Source organism: Pagrus pagrus (genome assembly GCF_965226575.1).
Source record: "Pagrus pagrus genome assembly, chromosome: 19".
Classification (NCBI taxonomy): domain Eukaryota; kingdom Metazoa; phylum Chordata; class Actinopteri; order Spariformes; family Sparidae; genus Pagrus; species Pagrus pagrus.
In genome coordinates, this window is record NC_140203.1 from 26,855,704 (window position 1) to 26,881,496 (window position 25,793).

The 25,793-nt window shown below is 41.0% G+C and overlaps 1 protein-coding gene across 1 annotated transcript in view; it reads right to left on the reverse strand.

Annotated features, from left to right (window-relative positions):
* The window catches only part of dcc (DCC netrin 1 receptor), a 341,027-nt gene that overhangs the window by 170,223 nt on the left and 145,011 nt on the right, over positions 1-25,793 (reverse strand). Inside the window, exons 6-7 of the mRNA XM_084383879.1 lie at positions 16,043-16,197; positions 13,863-13,983 (exon numbers count right to left, since the gene is read on the reverse strand). Coding sequence (XP_084240005.1) covers positions 13,863-13,983; positions 16,043-16,197 — 276 coding nt within the window. The remainder of the gene's footprint in view (positions 1-13,862; positions 13,984-16,042; positions 16,198-25,793) is intronic.

The window sequence follows — 25,793 nt, forward strand, 5'->3', positions numbered from 1 at the left end:
TGATCACTGAGCATTCGGTCACTAAGAAGGCTGTTAAGAGTGGGTCAGCTCGATCTTACATTTCCTTCTTAGTGAAAGATCTTCTTAAGCTAAGAGCGACTCTGGGAAACACATCCTTCTTTCACAGCGTTCTTAAGAGCGCTCCTAAGAAGATCTTAGCACTTAAGAGCTTCTTAACGAATCTGGGAAACGCGGCCATTGTCTATCGCCAGAAAACGACCACTTTCATCTGAGACGGGTCAGCCAGATCCATTCACAGCTGATGCAGGTCGGCTCCACTATACTGCCCTGCCCTGGAAGATAAAGGGGGGGAGACCGAGGAGTGCCAGTGTGTGTGTTTGCGAGGGGGATAATTGTTTATACACCTGTATTGACTTTTTAAAAGACATTGTAGCACAATAAATTAATTAATCTCTATATTGGGTATTATCATGAGAGATTATAGAGTTGGAATTCTAGCAGTCAAAATGACCACTCATGGTAGTTCTAGTTATGGAATTCTGCGCTTGTAGTTTTACATCACACTTTACATCACTTGTGTGATTTTGATATTGCACTTGGGCGTATTATGACTTTATATTAATTATAATTATTTCTGTTAAAAATAGACAAAAATAAGATGCTGTGTGAAAGCCCCACATCAGCACCATTAGCTGCAGGTGTTCTTAGCTTGTCACTACACAACATAAATGAAGATCTGTTACTATAGATACAACATACTCACTGTATTCACCTATAAATGACTGGAGGATTGTATGATTTGTCTTCAAAGTGAGCAGTGGAATCATAAAATATGCTGGTGGCACCATCACTGCCTAATGCTTTTTGTTTGTATCTGATTCTTTCAGTCAAACTTACAATAACTGAAAAACATATTAATTTCTGATCACAACTGCATCAAATCCTATCAGATTTGAAAGACACTGCATCATATAGTGACAAATATGCATATTGAGTCGACCGTAGTCTATTCACATCGCCTTCAAACTGTGCAGAATGCAGCTGCAAGGCTTGTAACTGGATCTAAGAAAAGGGATCACGTCAGCCCTATTTTATGTTCCCTACATTGGTTACCAATTCATTTTAGGATTCATTTTAAGATTTTAGTACTTACTTTTCGAGCCCTCCATCATCAAGCTCCCTCCTACATCACGGAGCTACTGAGACCCTACTCTCCCTCACGCTCACTAAGGTCATCAGATCAGAAACTCTTGATGGTCCCCCGCACTCATTTTAAAACACGAGGTGATTGCTCCTTCCAGGCCAGTGCCCCTCGCCTCTGGAATGCACTACCATTGACCTTACGTAGCATAGAGTCCACTGAAGGTTTTAAGAGAGAACTTAAAACCTATCTTTTCATACAGGCTTTTTACTGATGGTGAAGTTCTGGGACCTCTGTGAAGCTACCTGGACTTGTGCCGTGGTGTGTTTTATTTTATGTTATTACTTTTTGTGTGTGTGATCTCTGTATTCTATTGCATTTTATCTTTGTTGTAAAGCACTTTGTGATTTTATCTATGAAAAGTGCTGTATAAATAAAATGTACTTACTTACTTACTTACATATAAATACTTGCAATACTTGAATTGCAAGGCTGATATGACTCTCTGTGTCCCTCCCTCTCTCTCTCCATATCAGACGGGTATTATTGAGCTGAATTTCATTAAATTTGCCTTCTCCATGTTCTTTGAAGACGTCTGTAGGTGTTGCTGGGTCGCCATTCATTGTGGATTAAAATAACACTCAGCAGAGAGCTGCTGTGTCACAAAAAAAACGTCTGTCAGGAAGAAGAGAGGCATGAATAGGTGGAGGGAAAAAAGAGGGAGACAAAAAGGTGGATGAGGGGAAGAAAAAGAAAGAGAAAGAACTGGAAGATGAGCAGAAGGTGAATGGAGAGGTAATATTTATTTAATATTGTGGTAGAATCACTCACTGTTTATTAAAACAACTTTGCTGTTTTGACCGTTTTTCAGTTGGGCCGCTCTCATCCAATCAGATGTGGGTGATGACTCTTAAACTCATCCTCAACACTTCAGATAGCTGTAGCAGGACTCAAGGACTTAACCTTTTTTAATCCTGTTTAAAAAAGGTCAATAAATCTACCTTGTACGTTTTACCTTGTACATTGTAAAGTCCAGTTTTGTCACACAAGAATCCAGTGTTCACACCCAGTCTGTGGTTTGGTTCAAACAACAGAAGCACTTCAGTTCAGGTTCGGAAAACAGTCATGAAATGTATCCATAGGATTCACTTTGGTTAAGATTAGGGAAAGATGGTTATTTATCATTAATACACAATCAGTTCTTGTCAAGAGTGACAAAATTTAGTCTTTAGAATTTGTGTACATGGACAACAATTTTACATTTTAAACTTGCTGTGACAGTGCTGACTGTCAAGAAATAATAATACAAATAATAATGATAATTGACAATTCTGGCCCATGTACACAAATCCTACAGATTTGTGAAAGTGAACCCTATAGATACAGGGTTTCCCCCAGTGTATTATGAGCCTGGCGGGCCGCCAGGTCTTACTTGCCCCCCGCCAGGCTAAGCATTGTTTATTTATTTTTTTTAAATCAGTCTTGCGCTCCATCAGCACGTGATCAGGTGTCTTTTTCATCACCTGACAACGTCACAACTTCGTTGTGCATAACGAACATGTCACGGACATCATGCTCATCAGACCGCTGCTTCACCAGCTGACCGAGAGGAACGCACCAAGTCAACGTCGACCTCGTAGCCGTTAACGTGAGCCGAGCCGTGGCTCTAGAGGCTCAGCCAGCTGCTGCAGCGGCTAGTAGCTGTTAGCTGTTAGCACGTCGTCCCCTGCAGCGTCAGAGCTCTGGACTTCTGTGAGCCAAGCTGCTTTCACCAGATGTGAAAATGACCCAGCGTTTCATTTTTCAGCTCGTACGGTTCGCGTTTACACACGTTTGTTTTCTCTGGTCCAAACAGTAGATTACAGAGTATCTTTGGTAGATCCGTGATTGTCACGTTTCCATGATGACTGACCGGAAACAGACGCGTGGGCATGGTCACGTGACTCCAGATTGTATATTATTTTTGTGGTTGGTTGAACAGCATTTCAAGAGTGCAATCTGTAAGACCTGGTGTTACGTAAATGTCTTATAATAACCTGATAATGATAATATTTTCAAATTTCCAGCCAACTTTTAACATTGATCTTAAAGCCTTATGGAATCACTCCTTCCAAATTCTACTACTCCATTAATGAATCTGTTACCTATAGGGCCCTGCCATCAGTCAATGGTCAGGGTCAGGCCCCTGACACAAAAAAAAACAAAACACGCTTGGGCACCGGTGGGCCGCTGGTGGGCCACCCTACCACCGGGCTTAACAAGTTTTCTGGGGAAACCCTGTAGATATATTTCATGACTGTTCACAAACTGAAATATCTTTTCCTAACCTGAACTGTTATGTAGAACTCGGTGGTTTTGTTGCCTAAACTTATACTACAGACTTGGTGTGAACACTGCCTTCCAGTGTGTGGATCAGTGTGGATGCTCAACTGATTCACTTAGAAAGGAAGACCAATCCATACAAATATTTAAGTTTGATACAAATCTATCAGTGTGGGTAAACCAAAGACACGATCTTTTTGTTTTTTTATAACATTGTATTTCTGACCAACTTCCAACAGTCCTGGTATCTCTAGGTATCTCTATTAGTTCTATATGTCTATTATATATATATATATATATAGATGACTTGTATTTTCATATCTTAAATTCATTATATCTGTCAGGCTTTTGTGTGTTTCAGTCAAATAAAATAGTTGAATTGGTCCAAATGCACACACACACACACACACACACACAACACAAAGACACACACACACTTTATATGTATCTCTCTACCTGTCTCTCTCTCTCTCTCTCTCTCTCTCTCTCTAGCTCTCTCTCTCTCTCTGTCACACACACACACACACACACACACACATCTGGTCCTCACAGGATAGAGGATGGGAGAGAAGAGAAGAATCTCCATGGCAACAGACAGAGACTCCCACACCCCCACCCTCCTCCATACACTCCTGTTGTAGAGTGTGTGTGCAGAGAGAGAGAGAGAGGTGATGGAGTAAAAGCATTTCTGTGTGTGTAAGAGATAAGGTGTGTGTGTGTGTGTGTGTGTGTGTGTGTGTGTGTGTGTGAGTATACCTGTGTGTGTGTGTGTGTGTGTGTGTGTGATGGGTTTGCTAAGGTCAGACGCTCACTGTGGAATACAAATCTGTCATGGCTGACACACTTCCTCCTTTCTCTCTTACTCGCCCTGCCCTTCGCTTGACCCTCCCATCTCTTCCTCTCTCTTTTCTCTTCCTCTCTCTCTCTGTCTCTCTCTCACTGTCTCTCTCTCTCTCGTCCTCTCTCTTTTCTTTTTCGGCCTGTACTGAATCGTTTTAGGCAATTTCATTTGATCTCTTTTCCTCTCTTCTTCTCATTATTCTCAGTTCTTCCTCATCCATCCTGGTCCTGATCCTCCTTTTACCTCTTCTCTCCCAGCAGCCTGAAAATGATCTGGGATGACTATCTATCTCTTTCTCTCTTTTTTCTGTCACCTTACTTCCATTAGGGGCATTAAAACAGATGAAAATTATGAAAAAGCATAAAGCCAAATATAACAGAAGATATGATCTTTTTCTTATTTACTATATAGTAGAAGTTTTCAAAGTCTGGCACTGTAGGCTTCCTTCAGACAAAGCTGAGACAGCTGCACACCGTCCATCCTGACCGTGTTATTAAATTTAGCTCCAACAGTTCATTAAAAAAAGTTTAGTTTTTTGTCATTGGGCTTGAACATTAGTAAGTAGCAAGTTTGTCTACATAAAGCAGTATAAAAATGATGTTCACATATCAAAGAATACGTGAACAAGATTAGGAATCTGACCAGACATTCAAAGATTTGAGACACAGTGCAATGGGCACATTTTGGTTAGTTAGACTGAGATGAAACACTGAAAAAGACAAAACACAACAAATACTGTCTACCACACACATAAACTACAGGGGGAACAACAACAAGTAATGTAAAAACCATCGACCTCCCAGTTTGAGAGTTAAATACCAGTTCAGTGATCGTTGTCTACCAGTAACACCCATGACATACTCAAAAACAAACCACGGACACACACGTAGCTCTACTTTATTAGTGTCTGTGCTGAGGATGAAGGGGACATATCCTCTGACATTTCAATCTATTGCACAACCAAGAGATTAACAAACGTTTAACAAACAAATTCTGTCTGATTTTCTTTATTTGGCTTTCCATTATTCTGTGGCTGATTGGGTACAGCATCTGTGATTTCCATGGCACCCTTGAGACTGTCCTCCCAAGAAAAATAATCACATCATCATAAAACAACATGTAACTGTTAATAGTGAAGTGACGAGAGGAAAGCAGGGAATGCTGCCCGTCTTCACCTGAAAAACGGCAGTGAAGGTTGACTGTGTCAACATATTTACGCTCGTTGTTATGCAGCAACCTCTAGTGGTCACAGTAATTATGAGGAGAGCAAATGAGAAAATCAGGTTATGTAGATTATGAGTGACACTGTCCACTCAGAGAGGGGTTGACTGAGACAAACAAGCACAGGCCTTTCACTCAGGATAACACTGATTGTGTCCCATGCAAAACCAAAAGTTATCAGTGAGTTCTTTTAACTTATGTAATGTACTTATGTCACTTATGTAACATGTTAATTATATAGCTTACCTATTTTAACCCAAACCATGATCTTTCACTAAACATAATCATGTAGTAACCATGTAACCTAACTTAGCAGTTTTGTTGCCTAAACCTATCCAAGTAGTTTTGTTGCCTGATCTTAGCCAAGAAGTCTTATTAGCTAAACCTGACCAAGCAGTTTTTTCTTTGCTAACCCTAACCTAAACCTACTTGCTTTGTTCCTAAACCTAACCAAATCGTGGGTAGAGAGAGAGCAGCAGTGGGAAACTACCTTTTTATTTTCTTTTACATAAAATTCCTTTGCCCCACTAATAAATGGGAAAGATCTCAAGTAGCTTTTGCTAGAAAAAACCTCCAAAAAGATGCTGGAACTGAGCAAAGAACAGTGCTTTTCTTAGTAAAGATGGAAGCATTATTCATCGTAACCTGTAGGTTCTCCTTGAAGAAAACTAAACATTATTACCAATCAGCAAATTCAATTTTCAATTGTCATCATAACTCCACATAATCAGTTTTTTGTATTTGATCAAGAAGCAAATTAATCAATCCGATCAAGTCCAACTGTCAAATCATCATTCAGACAACAAAATGGTAAAATGACATGGTCCATACCAGAGATAAATCAAACTAAAACAGGACAAGTTAGGACAGCGAGCTAAAAGAGCACAACCACAGGAGAGTGGTTTTCTGCGAGACAACAGAAGGATAAAACACTCTGTGAGCTCCAATAAAAATACCATCATATTCAGTGAAAGACAGCAGGCTGACAAGCTGCTGCAAATTAAACCAAAAGGTTGAACTACTCACAGAGGGAGGAAGAAAGGAAGGAAACAAGACAGAAAATACTAATAAGGACAGACAGAAGGACAGAGACAATTAAAAAGCAAAGGATCCAATTAGAAAAAGAGAAATAGGACATATGGTGTAGAACTCAACCACCTGGAGACCAAGTTACAACAGACATGAACAAGAAAGACAGCGATGATGGAAACCAACACAAAGAAACAGTCAAAGAATAAAGGAGCATAATAAAGAGAAAAAGGCTGGACAGACAGACAGACAATAGTACCTGTACCTTCAAATACACTGTGTGTGTGTGTGTGTGTGTGTGTGTGTGTGTGTGTCTGTGTGTCCTCACCTTCAAGCAGTAATAACACCTTATACATTTGCAAATCAGACATTTACCACGAACAGAAACAGGTTACAAAAGAATAAACGGACGCTATAACACTTTATACATTTGCTTTTCGTACCTTTTCCACACACACACGTTATGCTGCTGAACTCATGCAGAATCTGTGACAAATGTAATAAATTATGTAAAATCACAGTGCAAATGTTTGTGTGTAAATTAGTATAAAGGTATTGATACCATTTCTCACATTTTTGCCCTGAATTCATCCTAATCATCAGGAGGATGGGATGGAGAGGGGATAAAAACAAAACACATTACAGAAGAATAAATTCAAGATTATGAGAGAGATGAGAGAGAGAAGGCTGATGAGTGGAGATATGAAAACTGGAGGGAAGATGAGAGAGACCGGGGGATCCAGACAAGATGACAGAAAAAAATACAGATACTGATCTCAGGTTTAAATCCTGATCCAGTTCTCAGATCAGATCTAGACCAGGATTTAAGAGAGACTGCACTGCAGAGCAGACAAGAGAGGACTGAGGGGAGTGTAAAACAGGAAGAGAGAGATGAATCAGTCCTGTATTCATACATGAACATACACACCAAATATACACACCGTCAACTCACCACTTCTCTGTCTCTCTAACACTTGACAACACAAAATGATTTATTGAGAATTAAAACTAAACTGACACGACTGGAGAAAATGTGCTTGCTAGTTAAAATAACATTATGCAACTTTTTTACCTTAATATAACAGCTTAGCTTCCAAATCATTCTGATGGTACAGTGTTTTGTATGGGGTGAAGGGTGTCCTTGTCTCAGCCACTCTGTTACTTATTATTATTACTGCAATATGTAACTTGAAGTGAGAGGGAAGGATCACAGCCTAACATGGATGTTTATTTCAAGATACAAGTTTTTAAAGAGATAACTTTGTTATGATCTAATGAGTTTTGTTTGTAGTTAGCACCCAAATTATGTCTGACAAATTGTTACAGACCTGGGATTTAAAATGTCCACAGTGGTGCCAAAACTCCAGAAAGAAAATATAAACGCATGTAACTTTCTCCACAAGGACATTTTATGTTTGTTAGATGGGATGTTTTGCTGTTATTAGCAGAAACTGATACACCCATATGCAATTTTAAGTAATCACAGAAGCTGTGGTAGCCTTTGCTAGCAGTTAGCTTAATGTTTGTCAAGTTGATTGAAGAAATATACAAAACTTGTTATTTTTACTGGTTGACAACTTTATCCACTCTTTTTAAGGAATCGTCTCTAGTGTCAAATCCACAGGGAATTATTCCAAACTCTGCAATGCAAACTTTAAGTTACTGTCAGACAGTGACTATCTGGTCCTAGGTGTTCCTGTCTGTTTCATCCAACTGTTAGCTAAATTGGCAGTAGGATAATTTAGTTATCCTGCTACAGGCTATGTTAGCTAGTGTGACAGTGTTAGCTGAAGTGAAGCTATCATCAACCAGCAGGGCTAATTCAAATGCAAAAATCTGTCTAAACTACCCTCCCACCACTGCAGAGATTGGGCACACTATTCCCAGTGTTGGTACTTGCGACATGAGTCAATACTGTTTATTTCATGTTTTATATATTCTGATTAACACAAGTGGCTGTGTTTATGAGTGGGAATCCAGTGAGGGATTTCTTGATTAGCAACAAAGAAGAAACTGGTAGGACAAAAATTTGTTAAGAGCCAGGGTGTGGAGTCAAACAGGGTCACCACATGCATGCATTCACATTAATGACACTAGTCAGCTACACTGTGTGTGTGCGTGCTCAAGTAGGCTACGCTTGCGTTGAACATGTGGAAAAGCAAAATCGGTGTGATTGTGTGTGTGTGTGTTTGAAGAGTCAGTCCAAGGATCAAGAGGCATGGCATTGTCAAGGGTAACAAGGTGGGATGCTGACAATCACACTCACAAATGCGCACACACACACACACACACACACACACACACCCATCGTGATTTCTCGTGGGAATGTCTGATTGGCCGCTGTGAGCCTGCTGGGATGCTCAGTTCCCGTGGTGATGGTAACCAAGCGATAACACCAACAATCTGACCCTCTTAATGTGTGTGTGTGTGTGTGTGTGTGTGTGTGTGTGGGAGTGTGTGTGTGTCTTGCCATCTGTGCTGCTGGCTCAGGGGAGACACACTGAACAGTGATTAAAGCAGAGACAAAGAAGAAGGGAAGAAAGGCCAAGTTAGATGAAGACGTCCCAGTGACAACACTGATTGATCTTTCCTACAACACGTCTGCTCCAGTCTTTTGTCTTCCCTCAGAAGACTTCATACTCCAGTTAATCTTGTTCCAGTACAGAACTGGAAATAAGATGGAATACCACATCCAGCCAGGTTCGCCATTGTTAGTCATTGTTAGCAATACCAGTTTATAACAATGCAAATATCTGGTATTTTGTGGATACAAACACTGAAGCAACAAGTCCACAGATAGAAGTGGTGTAGTACTGTGTGTAAAACTGATTTAATGAGACACAAATAAGACAGAAGTGCTGAGAAACAGTTTATTCTACAGCTTTCACAGCTAGTGATAAGTGGAGCAGCCATCTTGGATTTTGAGGTAGGGGTTGTAGTGAGGTCAGACCAAGTTGGAAATCTGACATCAGGGGTTGTTCATTTGAAAATGCCCAAAGGGAATTCAGAAATTCCGGCTTCCTGGTTCAAATGGAATGTACCATTTTTGTTATTCAGCTAGTTCTATAGTTTGTCCATCAATTAGTTAGTTAGTTAGTTGGTCGGTCGGTCGGAATGTTGGTCGGTCGATTAGTTTGGTATGTTTGTCAGCTTGCTAGATAACTAATATGTCAGTTATTAAGTTGGTTAGTTAGGTAGTTGGTTAGTTGGCTGCGTTAGTTGGTCATTTAGTTGCACTTACAGTCAGTCACACAGTCAATAGGCTAGTAACTTAGCTAAGACGTACATTTGTTGGCTAGGTAGATAACTAGCTTATCAGGTATTCACTGGGCTGTGTTAAATCGCTGTATATGGATATTCTTGAATATGAACGGATTATCCAGTTTTCACATAAAAATGCTTCTACAGACTCATGGATCAAAACTAGGGACGCATAACATGGATATTTCAGCCCCTACCGATAACTGATGATTACCTGCTACTCAGCGCTGACACCAATAAGATAATCATGTCACGGTTTTGTATGTTAAATAAAAGTTAACAGCGTAGTTTATGCACACCTGAGCGTAAGAAGGGCTAAGATGTGGTGAGCAAAGATGGATGAAGTTCACACCAGTGACTGCATGCTTTGCTCTCCAGTCTACACTGTGTGCCTCTACCAGCGGCTGCAGTCTGCTGTCATGAGCACCACAACAGCATGCTGCCACCAACTGTATCACAGCATGTAGATGTTTCACTTGTTCAGTCAATGTCAGCAGTTGGCTTTGTATAATTCATAATCCAACTAATATATTATCATAAATGATAAATATACTGTATGTACCTGTACACAATGTCTTGCACTTTTTACACACACATAATACAGGCACTGATGAAGACAACAACAGCCTGCAGAACATCTGAGTCAGCACTGTACAAGCACTGCATCTAAATGGACCAGCAGCTGTGTGTGTGTGTGTGTGTGTGTGTGTGTGCGCGCGAGTGTGTGTCAGATGGTAGTAACTGCTGTCACACCACATGACGAACTGAATTTTAACCCGGACACAAACAATAACACAACACAACAAACAATGACTTTGCCAAAACCGTCAGCTCCTGCTGTTCTCTCAGCTGTGACTCAGTCTGAACAAGACGTGAACTGAGCATCACAACTGAGCATCACAACTGAGTATCACAACTGAGCACCACAACTGAGCATTACAACTGAGCATCAGAAGAGAGCATCAAAACTGAGCATCACAACTGAGCATCACAACTGAGCATCAGAACAGAGCATCACAACTGAGCATCAGAAGAGAGCATCAGAAGACAGCATCACAACTGAGCATCGCAACTGAGCATCAAAACAGAGCATCACAACTGAGCATCAGAACAGAGCATCGCAACTGAGCATCGCAACAGAGCATCACAACTGAGCATCACAACTGAGCATCACAACCGAGCATCACAAACTGAGCATCAGAACAGAGCATCGCAACTGAGCATCGCAACAGAGCATCGCAACTGAGATTCGCAACAGAGCATCGCAACTGAGATTCGCAACGGAGCATCGCAACTGAGCATCGCAACAGAGCATCGCAACAGAGCATCGCAACTGAGATTCACAACAGAGCATCGCAACTGAGCATCACAACAGAGCATCACAACTGAGCATCACAACTGAGCATCACAACTGAGCCTCCTCCTGGCGTCTCACAGTATTTAGCTTGACTCTAATTCTCAGGTGGCTTCAGCGACCATTTTGTGATGTCATTAAAATATGGAGACACGTGCAGTAAAAAAAGCTCCTGAATCAGATATCAATGAATGTGGAATGAATTCACCAACTCATTCTATACTGACTACTGAATTAGTGAATTACCTACCTTTAATTTGTGATTCCTGTAACATGTAATCAACACTACAATAACTCTTGACGTTGACAGATGTAACTTTAATTGCATTTTGACTTCCATAACTAGTAATGATGTCTTCTTGACAGTAACTTTCTAAAAATATGAGATGATAAATCACATGTAATGACATACAGATGTCATGATAAAACAGATTTGTATTTATTTGTGAATGAACATGAGTAAGCATCTTTTTCATTCAACTGAATGGCTTAATTACAAAAATTAATTTAAATGTGCAAAATACAAATTTGGACACACATTTCTTAATCTCTTTAATGAATGCATTTGAGCAAAAACATGCAATTTCTGGTATTAGTTGTTTTTTGTTTGTTTACTTGTGTTTTAGCTTAATCATTAGAGGCAAATTCTCAAATGAATGTCCTTTGGTAAATTACATTTTCTTCTGGCAGTTATTGGTCTTATTACTAGCTGATTGCTCATGTACACTGAAACATATTAATTAAATCAATATGTAATTACATTTCTTTTATCTCTCCTGTGATTGAACTGCTTAATTTCAGTCTGGTTTCTGTATTGTAGATTGCAGCTTTATTGTTGCAAATTGTCTTTGCTGTCAGAACAAATATCTAAGCTTAACATAACAACATAACAACATAACAGGTGAACCATCACTTGAACAGATTCTGGATGCATGTTAGTCAGCAGCAGCCACAGGGACTAAATGTTTCCATCTGTACGATGATGAACAGAACACTAAAAACTGAACACTGAAGCTTTTCATCTTTTTCTCAACACTACACTACAACACACTCTTCAGACTACTGTCTGAACTGAACTGTTCTTAATGACAATTAACAGAGTTAAAGGTCCCATATTATGAAAAACACGTTTTCTCTGGTCTCTACATATATAAACTGGTCCTCCCTGAGCCTACCAACTCCCAGAATGAGGAAAGCAAACGAGTCCTGCATGGTCTCTGCAGCCCACCCGCTGGTAAAACGAGGCTCCTACAGGCTGTTCAGATTCAGCTCCTTTCTTTACCTAACGAAAGGAGTGATTTGCACAGACCGGGCTCCTCTGCACGAAAACACTCCCCCCTCTCCCCGGAGATATCCGAGAGGGGGGCGTTCATCCACGAGGTGAAAATCGGAGTGTCCAGCGGTGAGATAGCAGTGTTCGCAATGTCGTCGCTCAGAGCTACACCCACAAATTGTTCTGTTGATTGTAAAAATCAACATTAGTGCCTATATTCTGTCCCAGCTACAGAAGAACAGAAGAGACAGTGGTTGCGTTTCATTTTTAACGACAACGTGCCGGCCACGGTTCGTGTAAGTCTGTTTGTGTGTGCTAACCACTTCACATCGGACTGCTTCAGTAACGAGGGTCAGTACAAAGCTGGCTTTGCCTCGACACTGACCCTCGTAAAAGGATCAGTCCCAACCATACGGGACCCAGCAACTGCAGCCGAGCCACAGGTAAGTGTCGCCACGTGTTGATAGTATTTACAGTTGCCTACGAGTTTGGTGAAGTCAGCTTGAAATTGGCTAACTAGTTAGCTCCGCTTCAGTCCGCTATGCAACGGCGTTTGAAGCGAGTTTAATGTTAATAATATTACGAGGGATGTCACAGTAAAAAGTCTGGAAACGTGCAGACTGGAGACAGAGACTATGTGAACAGTGTCCAAGAGTTTGGAGACTGTTGGAGACAAACACAGCTTTCGCTAGCTGTTTTTAGATGTTACCTGTTGCAGGTCAGTGGGGGATGGGAGCCGGGTGGTTGTGTTGGGGAGTCCTGCTGCAGCCGCAGAGTCTGTATTTTTCTGAGCCTCTCCTTCTGGGTCCGATTCTGGGTCAAACTGGTGTGGTTGAACGACAGCATCTCGGCGAGCCATAGCGATACATCCACCGTAAACATTAGTGCATGCTACCGCTAGCGTAAGCAGCATCCTCTCCCTGAGAGGGGCGTGTAGCAGGCAAGGCACGCGCTGACAGACGGAGCTCATTAGCATTAAAGGTGCAGGCACAGAAACAGCCTGTTCTCAGTAGAGCTCACCTGAGCCACTTTTAGACAGCTGAAATTCAGGACCACGGATGGGTTTGGGGCAATACATTTCGAATACAGTGTCGTTGGACCTGACAGCTGTGTGAAATTGATGAAAAACAGTATAATATGGGACCTTTAAGACTTCAGACTCACCAACACCAGTTTATAATCTGGTTTCCATGGTGTATGAAAACAGGAACTAGTGATCACACAATTCACTAATGTAACGCAATGCAAGAAAACGACTGAAAAAATGAACAAAATCAAGTGATGTCACAGTAAATACAGCAAGATCAGAGAGGAAATGATGTGATGACAGAAATGAAGGCAACAGGTGATGATAGCAAGTTGTGTTTATCCATAAGCAGTGACAGGGACATCACATGTATCAGCTGTGTGTGTGTGTGTGTGTGTGTGTGTGTGTGTGTGTGTGTGTGTGTGTTCCTACCTGGCTCTCGGAGCAGCAGCTGAGCCATTGCCTGTGAGCTGCCGGCTGAGTTTTCAGCGACACACTGATAAAATCCTTCATCTGACTTCACCAAACCCAATATCTGCAGGTTACTGCCATCCTGAGGAAACATACAAACAAGATGTCGCATAGATGATACAAGAAACCTTTCACAAAAACAGCAAGTTCAGCCTGTGTGAGCCCATTATACACAAGAGAAAAACCAAAACAGAAAAGTGTAAGAGACAAGTGGAATATGTGTGTGAGTGTGTTATCGCTTTACAGTAGATTATGGGATCAGGGATTATGAGTGATATCCAGATTATGAGATTATCTAAGTATAACAGCGTCATGTTATACTCACCACTTTGCTGCTCTCACTTTCTCCTTTTAACACAAACATGGTTTTTATTCCATTTAAATTTCTTACTTTTTATTATTAATTAATTATTAATGCTGTCAATAAAAGATGAACATTTCCTGCAGATGTTTCATGTTAAAACTTGATGCTAATTTACTGTAATTTCACTAATAAGACACAGGAGTGCTGTATGTGTTGACTGTTATTCATTAGCTGAGTGACTTTGTACGAAAGACCAAGAAAGTGCAAGTTTCTGGCACAGAAAACGAGCTATATGTGTCTGAGATGGAGGCTGGAAAACACTTATTAATTATTCCATTCACATTGTCCTTTAGCAGTGCAAGGACAGTGAAAGTCCATGCATCCATCAGCATTACGCACAAGTGCCACCGCAGTGTTTCTATGTTTACAGTGATCAGACTGATTGCTTCAAGTGCACAATTATGCACGGCTGTCAGTGGTATCCCTCAGCCTGGGATATTGGTTGAAAATGGAAGCTTGATACTTGAACACTATTTATTTATTGAAGTTTAGTTACAGTGAAACCGGCCAACATCATGATTAGGACTCACAATGAGGATATGGAGTGTAACGATTCTGTGAGAGCTGGCACTGACTTTATTTACAGGCTTTCATAAATCATACAATCCATGTTTGCAGGTGCTCTGTGCAGCAGAGCGCTCGGAGTGCGTGTCCACTGCAGCGATTTCACACAACAACTACATGGAAACTAGAATCGTACTGGGACAGGGAATGTGATGACGAGACCATGCTGACCGAGGAAATATTGATTTAAGATTTGTGTTGGCTGATATTTTCAACAACTGAAAGGTGTTTATGGAATAATTATTACACTTCACTATAAGTGCAAATATGGAAGTGCAAGTACGTGAGTGACACTGCTGGTTTGAATGTTTATGACAACATGGATCTATAATTAACATTTGATCTGAACTGAAATTAAATGTGAGAAGCATCATTATGTGTAAGATAATGCCTCTCATGTTTAACTTCTACAATCTAGCTTTAATTAACCACCTCTCTGTCTCCACACTGTTCATATGCAGCCTCGTGTGGTTAAAATGAATATTACAGAAACAAACACTTAGCAATATGAGCCTTAATTTCCTCTTGAAAAATATTTTATATTTATATTTTCACTCCCCTAAGGGGCAAGTGAGAAATATTTTTTTATAGTGCAAGTCAGAGTTGTGAATGAGACATACTGTACATGAGCTGACCATGTTCCAGTAAAACAAGTTGTTCTAGTCTGGTTAGCCATCGTTACCCATTGTTAACCATTGTTAGCAACGCCAGTTGAAAACACATTTCATGTGGTATTTTGTGAATACACACCAAAGCAATATGTCCACAGATAGAAGGTGGACAGATCTGCGTGATAAGAATAATTAAATGACACACAAATCAGACAAAATGCCAAAACAGTATACTCGAAAGATGTTGAGGCACAGAGCAGCCATTTTGGATTTTGAGGTCGGGGTTGGTGAGGTGCATCCGAATGTCTGAGTTTGAAATCCAACTTCAGGGAAAACATACGTGAAACAGCACAAGAACAAAGTGTTACATAGATGCAAAGCTTGCATAAAAAAAAAAAAGGTTTTTCACATATTAACTTTAAGTAGACAATATTTATTTACAGTTCTGCACCAACTCTTAATTTTGGATGTAGTAGATTTATTAGGTTATTTCTCCACATGTGCTCAGAGGGGTATTTTCCACATAGGGATTATAGTTATTTTCTGCCCTTTGGATGTATCTACAGATAATTTCTGTATTTTATAGTCTCTGCATGACTCACCACTATCTGGAAGTAGTCGCTGGGGATGACTTCCTCTCCATTCTTCATCCAGCACACAGTCGGCGGTGGGCTTCCTGTCACAGCACACTCCAGCTCGATGTCGGTTGACTCGTAGGCGTACGTGTTGGTCGGGTAGTTCAAGAACTGAGGAGGCACTGCAGAGATACACAAAACAACACAACACATAAACAACAGAGAAGCCCTTCAACACACCACCACCTCCTACTCCCTGTTAGAGCACCTCAATGAAACACTGAATCAGTTCCAGTGTTGGTACTGTAACTATTGTTGTTCAGCACCTTATTTATTTCCCTTGTGCTTGTGGATTGTATTTCACATTAGCAAGTTTCTGTAACATGCTCAGTTAATCATAAACTAATTAACACAATTACAAACTCCCTTTGCTCATCATGGAAGAGCTGAACATGTCTGATCTCATTAGCCTCCATGAATTATTACATGTCCATCTTCTCATGATCATTTGACACTTTCAGTTGTTTATCTGTGGGTTGTTGCTAATTTTGCAGTCTACATTTAAGCCTCAGCTAACAGGTTAACAAATGAAACACAGAACAAACAGATTCCAGTAGACTGACCATTTAGTCTGGTTTTTGGTTAATCATGAGCAGGGCTTAAAGTATTCCGGCACCATGCCGGATTTCCGGCGTGCGGCGTTTGTCTGCGGGGAAATTTTTTTTTCCTATATTTAAAAAAAAACATCTTTATATCACTTTCGAGTTCATGAGTTTGTCTGTCAATGATATGAGAGGAACACAACTCTCCCTCTCTCAAACTAACATTATTAGCCAATCAGAAGTAGAACGGGGCGGGTCTTGGAAAAATGTGCTTCAACCGAGTCCTATGCTGCATAGATGCCCGAGCAGAGACGTCACGTAGGAGAGTAGGATGGAGAGTAAGTTCATGAAGCCTGGGGAAGATGCCCTCCTAATTGATAAAGGATTAAAAAATAAATGGCGCTGGGCGTGGATAGAAGAAATAGGGAAAGACGGTAAGCCTTTCGGTAGCTTGTGCAAGAAGTTAAGAGGAGCAGGTCCTTGCTTCTTCACTTTGTGCTCGAGAAAGCTAATATATGCAACTAGCGGTAAAACAGTGCTACCACATCACGAATCAGACCCGCTAACAGAGCAGCTGTTCGCGCTCTCCAACACACAGCACGATTACCGGGAGCAGCAACCACAGCCTGACTGTCACTCATTGACTGACCGTGTGTGCGACTTGAAAACACGTGTGTGCATGTTCATCGCAGAACACTATTTGTCTTTCAAGCTCTCCCAACCCCTGGTAAATGTATGCAAGGAAATAGCTGAAGACAAAATTGCTCTGACAAAACTCTCTATATCTAATCAGCATGCCAGCTATTTGAACACACACGGGATAACACCAGACTTTAAGAGACTAATTTCGGAAAAGCTCAAAAACGGCACGTTTTCATTAAATATCGACGAAGCCGCTAACCAGAACATGGACAAAGTCCTCAATGTCCTTGTTCGTTTTTTTGATGAAGATGAGAATGGAGTAAAAACTCAACACCTGGCAAGCAGGAAAATGAATATAGCCAATGCCTCAGCATTTACATACGTAGTCCCCCTACTTCTTCCAGTATGCTCTAAAAATATTGATAATTGTTAGCCTTATGTGTGTTCATACATGCATGTAGTATTCTTTGTGATGTTGTCATAAGAATAGTGTTCCCCCACTTGAATAATCCCCACTACACCACTGATTGTCGCCTTGTGATTGTTGACACCTTGTGACACACACACACACACACACACACACACACACACACACACACACACAAAAGTTCAGGCTCAGGATTTTTTTTTGCTTTAACCCCTGTATGAGGTCATCATGAGGAAATGAGGCCAGGACTTTGAAGGTTGGGATTTCTTTGCTCTCCTGGTACAAAACGATGACTATTGTTCATGTGACTGAAGAGAGACTGTTCTCTGCAGTCAAGAACAATTCAATGTTTCGTAGGTTTTAAACAGGATCGAAGCGTGTATTCTTTATGTTCACAACAAAACGTTATTTAAAATGCAGATTACTTTATCTGTGGAACCAAACTTTGTTCAAAACCACAGGACTTTTTATGAAACTCAAGTCGTTTCCCAAAGTTTGGATAGATGGCAAAATGTCCGGTTGATCATTACTCTCAAATAACTCTTAGCAACAAGGCAAGAAAGGTAAAAAGGGGCAAAACCTTTTGACTGAACCAGGAGTCCAGATCTAGTCTTATCAGCAGTTTAAGCTGTTGAGATGTGAAGGAATGGAAGCAGCAGACATACTTGTCATAACATGACATAACATGGCAAGGTGACTGCTGGCAAACTGGCTCATTACATGTATAGGATAGGAATGAGTGTGAGAAAGGTGAGCTTTCAGTTCTCTTGTCACTGAACGTTGCCTTTGAAAATGTGGTGGCAGCTCATGACTGTGAGAGCAGAGACAGAAGCCATTTTGAGCCTCAACACAGACGAGGACGGAGCCTGACAGGCCTCATGTAGCATCAAGTGCTACGGCAAAGCTGTCAGCTCTCCACGCCAACAAACATCCTCCCTGTCAGCAAACACACACCAAGGAACGTCCTGCAGCTGTCAACACACACGCACAAACGCAAAAACACACAGACACGCATAGAAAGAAAGAAAGAAAGAAAGAAAGAAAGAAAGAAAGAGACTACAGAAGGAGGAAGGAGAAGGAAGGGAAACATTTTCATGTGAAATGGAAAGAGAGAAAGAGAAGAAACGTAGTTAGTAGAGGAGGAGAGTTGTGTATGTGTGTCTCCATCAATACATCATTATGTGGAGGTGTAACTTTATCACTGCAGTAATGCTTTAATTAAGAGCTAACGATTTCCTTTAAGCTCTGAGCTGCTGCAGCCTCACCACACCAACAACGACACAGTGATACACAACCAGCACGGACTACTACACGTGTCCAGGAATTAGTCCAAGACACTTAACACCAGAGACACGGGACATCAGATTTGAACCAATCGTCATCCTGCAACTGAATGTTGCAGTCAGAGCTGAAGTGTGCTCAGCTGCATTTTCTTCAATGTCCACTAGTTACTGCCCCATGACAACTGTATTGAAATGAACTGGTAAACCCTAAACTTCTCTCTAGAAATAGAAAGTCAAACCTGGTTTTACAAAAGCTTCCATACTAAATACTAATAGTAGAGTGTTTTCACAAATCAATGTTCTTTATTGTTTTGTATGAACAGGAAATTATGGAACACACGCTCACAATGTCACTGAAGGTTTGATGTTATTCTAATCAAGAGAGCCACTCAGAGCTGATGTGGGCTGTGGCTAAGGATGTCACATTTCCCCATTTGAAAACACACCCCCAGGGGTTCTACCTGAAGTCACCACGGCCCTATTTAAGCGGTCTATGGCACTTAATCTAAAGCGCAAGGTGCTAATGCGTTTCCAGTGAGTCCAAGTCCATTTTGCTAGTAAAACTGCGGATAATCTGGGCGCAAAGTAAGGCACATGGCGCAAATGGGTTGTACTTATGGTGCATTCCACTGTACTCTGAGCTCAGAAATAAATGACCTCAGACACAGAAAAGTTCAATGAAACAGCCAGCCAAGTCGGAATTCCAAGTCAGAAACTCAAGCAAGATCTGCGTGGCCCGAGTTCACCAACATACGTGATGACATCACAGCAGTACGGCGGTGCACATAGTGAGCAATTACTTTTTACCTCTTCATCAATTTTTATTTCATATTGTGTTTGTGAAATGTGCAGTAAATTAACTTTGTAGTCGTAATTTTCACTTTCATTCAGTTGATCTGTGCTCAATAAGGCTTTGAGAGTACATGTTAGAAGCCTTCTCGCCCTGTCTTTTTTTAAGTGCCCTCAACTGTTAAATCAGCTGCTATTGTTGCTTGTAAAATTCCATTCAAACACCCGTTTGCAGTGAGTGTCAATGTTTTTTGCAATGAAACGCACTATTAGACTCTGAATGAGTCATGGGTCTGTGTTGGTCGGAACATAAATCAAACCAATTTGAGTGTCGTGTCCCATTCCCTTTAAGAACCAGGTGCACCAGGACCTGGCACCATAATAAACAGTGGCACTGTGGTCCTCGGCTGCTGGACCCTCTGCCCCCGCTGTTTCACAATCATCTTTCCCATCAACAACTCTGTTTGACAGCACATGAGAAAATACACTGATATTCATATATGTGTGTCCCTCTGTGCGCCTGTGCAGGTCCAGGCTCGGCGGGTCATTAAAAGTATTATCCTGATTATTAGGATAATAGCTTTGTTTCTTTCAGCATGCAAACAAGACAAGGACAAGGAGCTTGAGAGAGACATTCAAACTCTGCTTACTTTGTCATCACACTTCTGGCCCATCAATGTGTAAAGTTGGTTTCAAAAATGTTTCATAAGTTGTCAGATGCATCGCTTCAGACAGAAAGGAGTGGGGCAATGGGCTTTCAGTTGCTCCGACAAGCTTATGTAAGCAAGATTTGGTCCTTGAGACCTCCTTTGTAGCGGAGACTAACACAGAAGTGGTTTTGAGTACTTTATCAGGTGTTTACATGAATGTCTATCTGTCTGTCTGTTCGATAGCATCACAACAACAAAAAATACTCAGTCATGAAACTTTACAGATGTGTAGTTGAGACCGAGGTTGAAGATAGGTGCTGTCTCATGTAATAATATAGTAATGACTACTGAGTAGTCACGAGTCAGAATGTGAACATCGCGACTGGTGTGATCCCATTGCAAAGTTCATCCCATCCTGTCCTGTCCTGCCCTGTCCTATCCTAGCTAGCTCGCTCCATAGGAATCAACACCAGACCTATTTGAATCACTAACGAAGCACGGTAACAACATACTTAGTTTTAAAATCCTGGCACAGGGATGATCCCCATGGCTCCATACATTGCAGTTATTGTGGGGATGATAACTGATAGCACTTTGCTCTGTGGAGCCAATTCAGAAAATTCTGAAGTGTGAAGAATGTTTACTGATCTCCTGCGACGTCATTTAGTCACACACACCAGGTGACAGTCTATTTTCATGATATAGATTTTCTCTAATGTTTTTCATAAATTAAACAATCTCCCCTGTTGCCATGGGATACAACAGTTTGACTTTGTATGACAGTCAAAAAGTTTTCTCAAAGAGGAAAGCTGTGTGTTTCTTCATCTTCAACATTCTCCCTCATTACTATGGAAGACAACTGCTCTGTGAACGATTACCCAGCAGCCTTTGTTGTGTTTGGGGAATTCCCAAAGTGTCCACCGATTGTTTGGATGTTTGGGTTTTTTTCTGTGCTGTGAGTTTCACACTGATTACCTGGTCATCTGGAGAGATGTGTTGACAAAAGCATTTGTGTTTCCAGCCGGCTCTTTGTTATACCAACGGCAACAGGCAGGATGCTGCGTTAATACAATTCTACTTCCTGCTGGAAACAGCTGAGGACAGCCATTCATATGGTAATGAGACACATCAGCAACCAGTTGACCTCCACCCGACACAGCAAGTCTGACTCCACCTTGTCTAGATACATACACTCTCACCTGGACTACCATTTACAACTAATATCATTCTCTGAATATTCAGTCAAAATGATAAAAAAATGCTACTTGATGAACACAATTTTGAAACAAGAATGTGCTGTTGTACTCTCCCTCTCTCTCTCTCTCTCTCTCTCTCACACACACACACTCATACACACACACACACTCATGCACACACAGTATCAGTGAGGCTGCCTCTCTATAGCAGCACCATAACAACTTCCACTCAGCATTCAAATGGAAATCAGCTCCATCATTCATTTCAATGAACATCTGCTCTGTGTGTGATGATAGTACCCAGTGAAGGACATTCACACTCACACATGCACAGCTACAGCTTTATGCACACGCATGCACGCACACACACACACACACACACACACACACACACACACACTCAGTCTGAGTTAAACTCTCTTCGTGTGAATAGAAACTCATTAGCAGCCTCTTTATATCTGCACTTAACCACCAATTATCTGTCATTAAGTGCATCCATGGAGATTTACTACACACACACAGACACAAACACACGTTATCATTCACTATGTGGACATGATGTCTGAAATGTAGTTAACAGGCTGTGAAGCCACCATCAGTCAAGAGTGAAGGGCTAACGTTGCTGTTAGCTGAGCCTCAGAGGGAAAACACTACACCGTAACTGACATTAAATTTATGTGACATGTGCAAAACATGTCTTGGATAATGTATTTCTTCTGACAAATAAACTTCAGCTTAAAATCATGGCTAAACACAACACTGACGACCAAGTATGTGACCATGACCATGCTTTGTTTTATGTTCTGTTTTATTTATTCTTGTCTTTGCCAGATGCACAGTATTGCTGTTCCATTTTAATGTTTCTTATGTGTCTATTGTAACTGTTATTATACCAGCCCAGGGACTGCAGTTGAGGATTAGTCAGGGTGGCAAAACTGGCACATTCACAGAGATGTTATTAATGTCCCTGTGACTTTAAAGGGTCAAAATAAAACGATTTCCCTGTTAGTGGTTGCTCCAGCAATTTGACATAGCTTTGGCTTTACATGTTTTGGTTGACTGTTCAGTAGGTAAAATGTACTTAAAAGGTTCCCCAAATGGTATGTATGGTAATGGTATATTGCACTTCCATAAAACTGACACAAGAGACAGGTTAAACAAAAAAAAAAATTGTCAAAATTGAAGCAACACCTGATGTTTAGTCTATAGTGTGGGTCAAACTCCAGAAACACCAGAGAAGGTCGGTCAGCCATCAGGGTTCATTTGGGATATCGGGATATTTCTAGCGACAAAAATAAATACTTGGACCTGGGATCCTAGTATTACTTTACATCTTAACAATACAATACAAGTTTTCTTTTGGCCTGTGGCCCACCACTAAGTTTCAGTCTTGGCCTTCTAAGAGAAAAAGTTTGACTCCCGCACAAGACCCTATGTTTCCCATAATGCAAATAAAAAGCATCATTTCTCTTGACCCGACCTGTGTGTTAAACATGTAGGTTTGCTCGGAGATGAAAAAGCTCCTCCAATGCCACAGAATACATTATACAGCTGTTTTAACAGGCAGGGAAGAACGCAAATCTAAATGGCCCTTTATGTGTAAAATGAGTGGAGTTTGTCTTAGCAGACAATAGAATATAACCTCAGAAGAAAGTACAATTACATCAGAATTGTTACTTTCCACTATCACACACATTAGACTTCCTAAACTGGTCTTAAATAAGTGATATTGAAAAACACACAAAGTCCAAAAGATATGCCCTTTGTACAGTGTCTGCTGTACTGGAGCTTTCCCACTGGCAGTTTCGGCCACGCCAGGTCAAACTGTGCTACACCCACTTGCGTTTCATTGTGCAAAGTTGAGCCAAGCCATGACCAAGATGGACCTTTTCTACAGTTGTACCAAAGCAGGCCCACCCTGCCTCCAAGCTGCAGTGATGTCTCGAGACAGTGGCCAACCCATGACACCCCTCTCTCCCTGAAATAAGCCTATGTTGTAACTTGCGAGTGCGAGACTCATGTCTGTGCAGGAGACCAGGGAGAAAGGTGTTTTTAAAGTCTCTGTGTGTTCAGTTCTCTGTATTTTTTAAACTTCAGACAGAATCTCATTAGTTTCTCTCCTGCGTACCTGTTTGTACTTTTAGACATCTGCTTGATTTTACTGCTTCATCTTGTTCGCTTTGAGCTGTTTCGGGAGTCATGTTAGTCACTGGTCTCTCTTTAACAGCCTGCAGCTCCTCCAGTTGGTTAGAACTGAAGAAGCCTCTTGGATGAGAGGTGCAACATCTTCAACAAACTGAAACAAGTCCAGTTGACTATGATACAGCACTTAGAGTCACCAGACCTGGATGACTGAGAACCTTCATCAACATGCTCTCTCTTGACTTTGCATCTTCATAGTAAAAGCTTTTCAATAACTGGAGTTGGCCAGGAGTTTTATTGTGAAGAGTTCTAGGAAATTAAACATTAAACCGAATAAGCGGGGCTTTATTCACAGCTGTTCTTCGATAGTACTGCATGTCATTAGTTCAAGACACACCATCAAGCAGTTAGCCCTGTTGTAACGGAAATGCATATCCCCGTCATGCTCAGCTGATGTGCAGAGTCTGCACAATTGTATGGTAAAACCCCATAAGTGTTCCTAAAGCCCCTTTATTCAGTTTGTGCAGCAGAAAAACAAGAAAACTCTATTTCTCCTTGTCAGTGAAAAATTCTTTGTTTTCAAAACTGAAACTGAAAAGCAATAATCTTCCATCAAACTGAAACACGTTGCAGCCTTCATGTCTTGGCAGAGGCAGAGTGTAAAGATTCATTTCAGCATTCCTCATTACAGGAACCGAACTGTTAACACTGAGAGCTGCTGATCTTTCTCTCTGTGCACTTTTTACCTTCATTTTCGACAGAACTACTGAGTGGGCACAAAACAAATCAGATGCTAATCGATCTGGAAATTAAGATGAGGAAATAGGCAGTGAGAGCAATGAGGGAAAAGCTGATGGGATCCATGTGATAGCTACATCATCACTATGTTCTGTCCCTGAAAATAAACACTACATAGTGATGCATTTACAGAATGTAAATTCCCTGAATGGCTTTTTCAGAAATGAATGTGATTTAAAATAATTAATATCTACAAGGACTTACTTACTGACACTTTTCAGGTTTAACTTGAAACTGCAGCAGTAATAAAAATGAAAAATTCTATCTTGTATCTAACATGGGGTCAGTGAGCACTGCTCGTCTGATCCGTGTCTGACCCAGCACTGACAAACAAATGTCTGAACAGATTTAAGGTGAAATAACTTTTCATCACAAAGAGAGCAGGGAGACAAGTGATTACAGCAGCACTGAAGGTCAAAACACCAGGGAGAACTCAACGAATACAAAAAAAATAAAAATCCCTGTAAACAAAGTATGGGAAGGGCCTTCAACCTTCAGTTTCATTAACTGCAGAGAGAACTTGGCTTTCATTTAAACATGCATGACAGACAGGGTTTTATCTCTAATCCCTGGTTTTATACTAGATCATATTTTAGTACAAAGCCTTCCTATTTTCTGACCTGCCTTAGGTTGCTGTTGATACTGATATGGCATTTTTGGCTATTCTCAGATTTTTACAAACCAAACAATCAGTTAATTAATGGAGAAAATATCAGCCGATTAGTACATTAGGGAAAAATAATCATTATGCCAGTCCAGTTGTCATGTTCTGTCATATTCTGTGGTGGATATGTTGGTGCGGTTTCTTTTTCTATTGTGCTTGTAGAGGTGCATGCAGAGGCTGGGCAGAGCTGCTGTCACACGCTCACCTGCAGCAGGTTGGCAATCAGCGCCTGCTGATAAAGCCCTGCTCTCCACGCTACATGCTGCCAGATGATTTCATCAGTTCGATGTGTGTTCACCAGCACACCAACTTCCAGTGTTTCCAGCTCCAGCCGTCCAGCCCTCCGCACCTCTGCAGCCAGCTGCCTGACTCTGCACTCACCTGACTCTCAACTCGCCACACTACCACCAGTGCCACTGTGAGCTACCACACCTCCACCTCCACACTTCCAGATGGGGACTCCGCCTGGGACGCTCTACACCTTCACTTGTTGAACCGTTGTGAAATCAATAAATTACTGTACACACACACACACACACACTTATACATATATATTTTTTCTGATTATACTTACATATTTTTAAG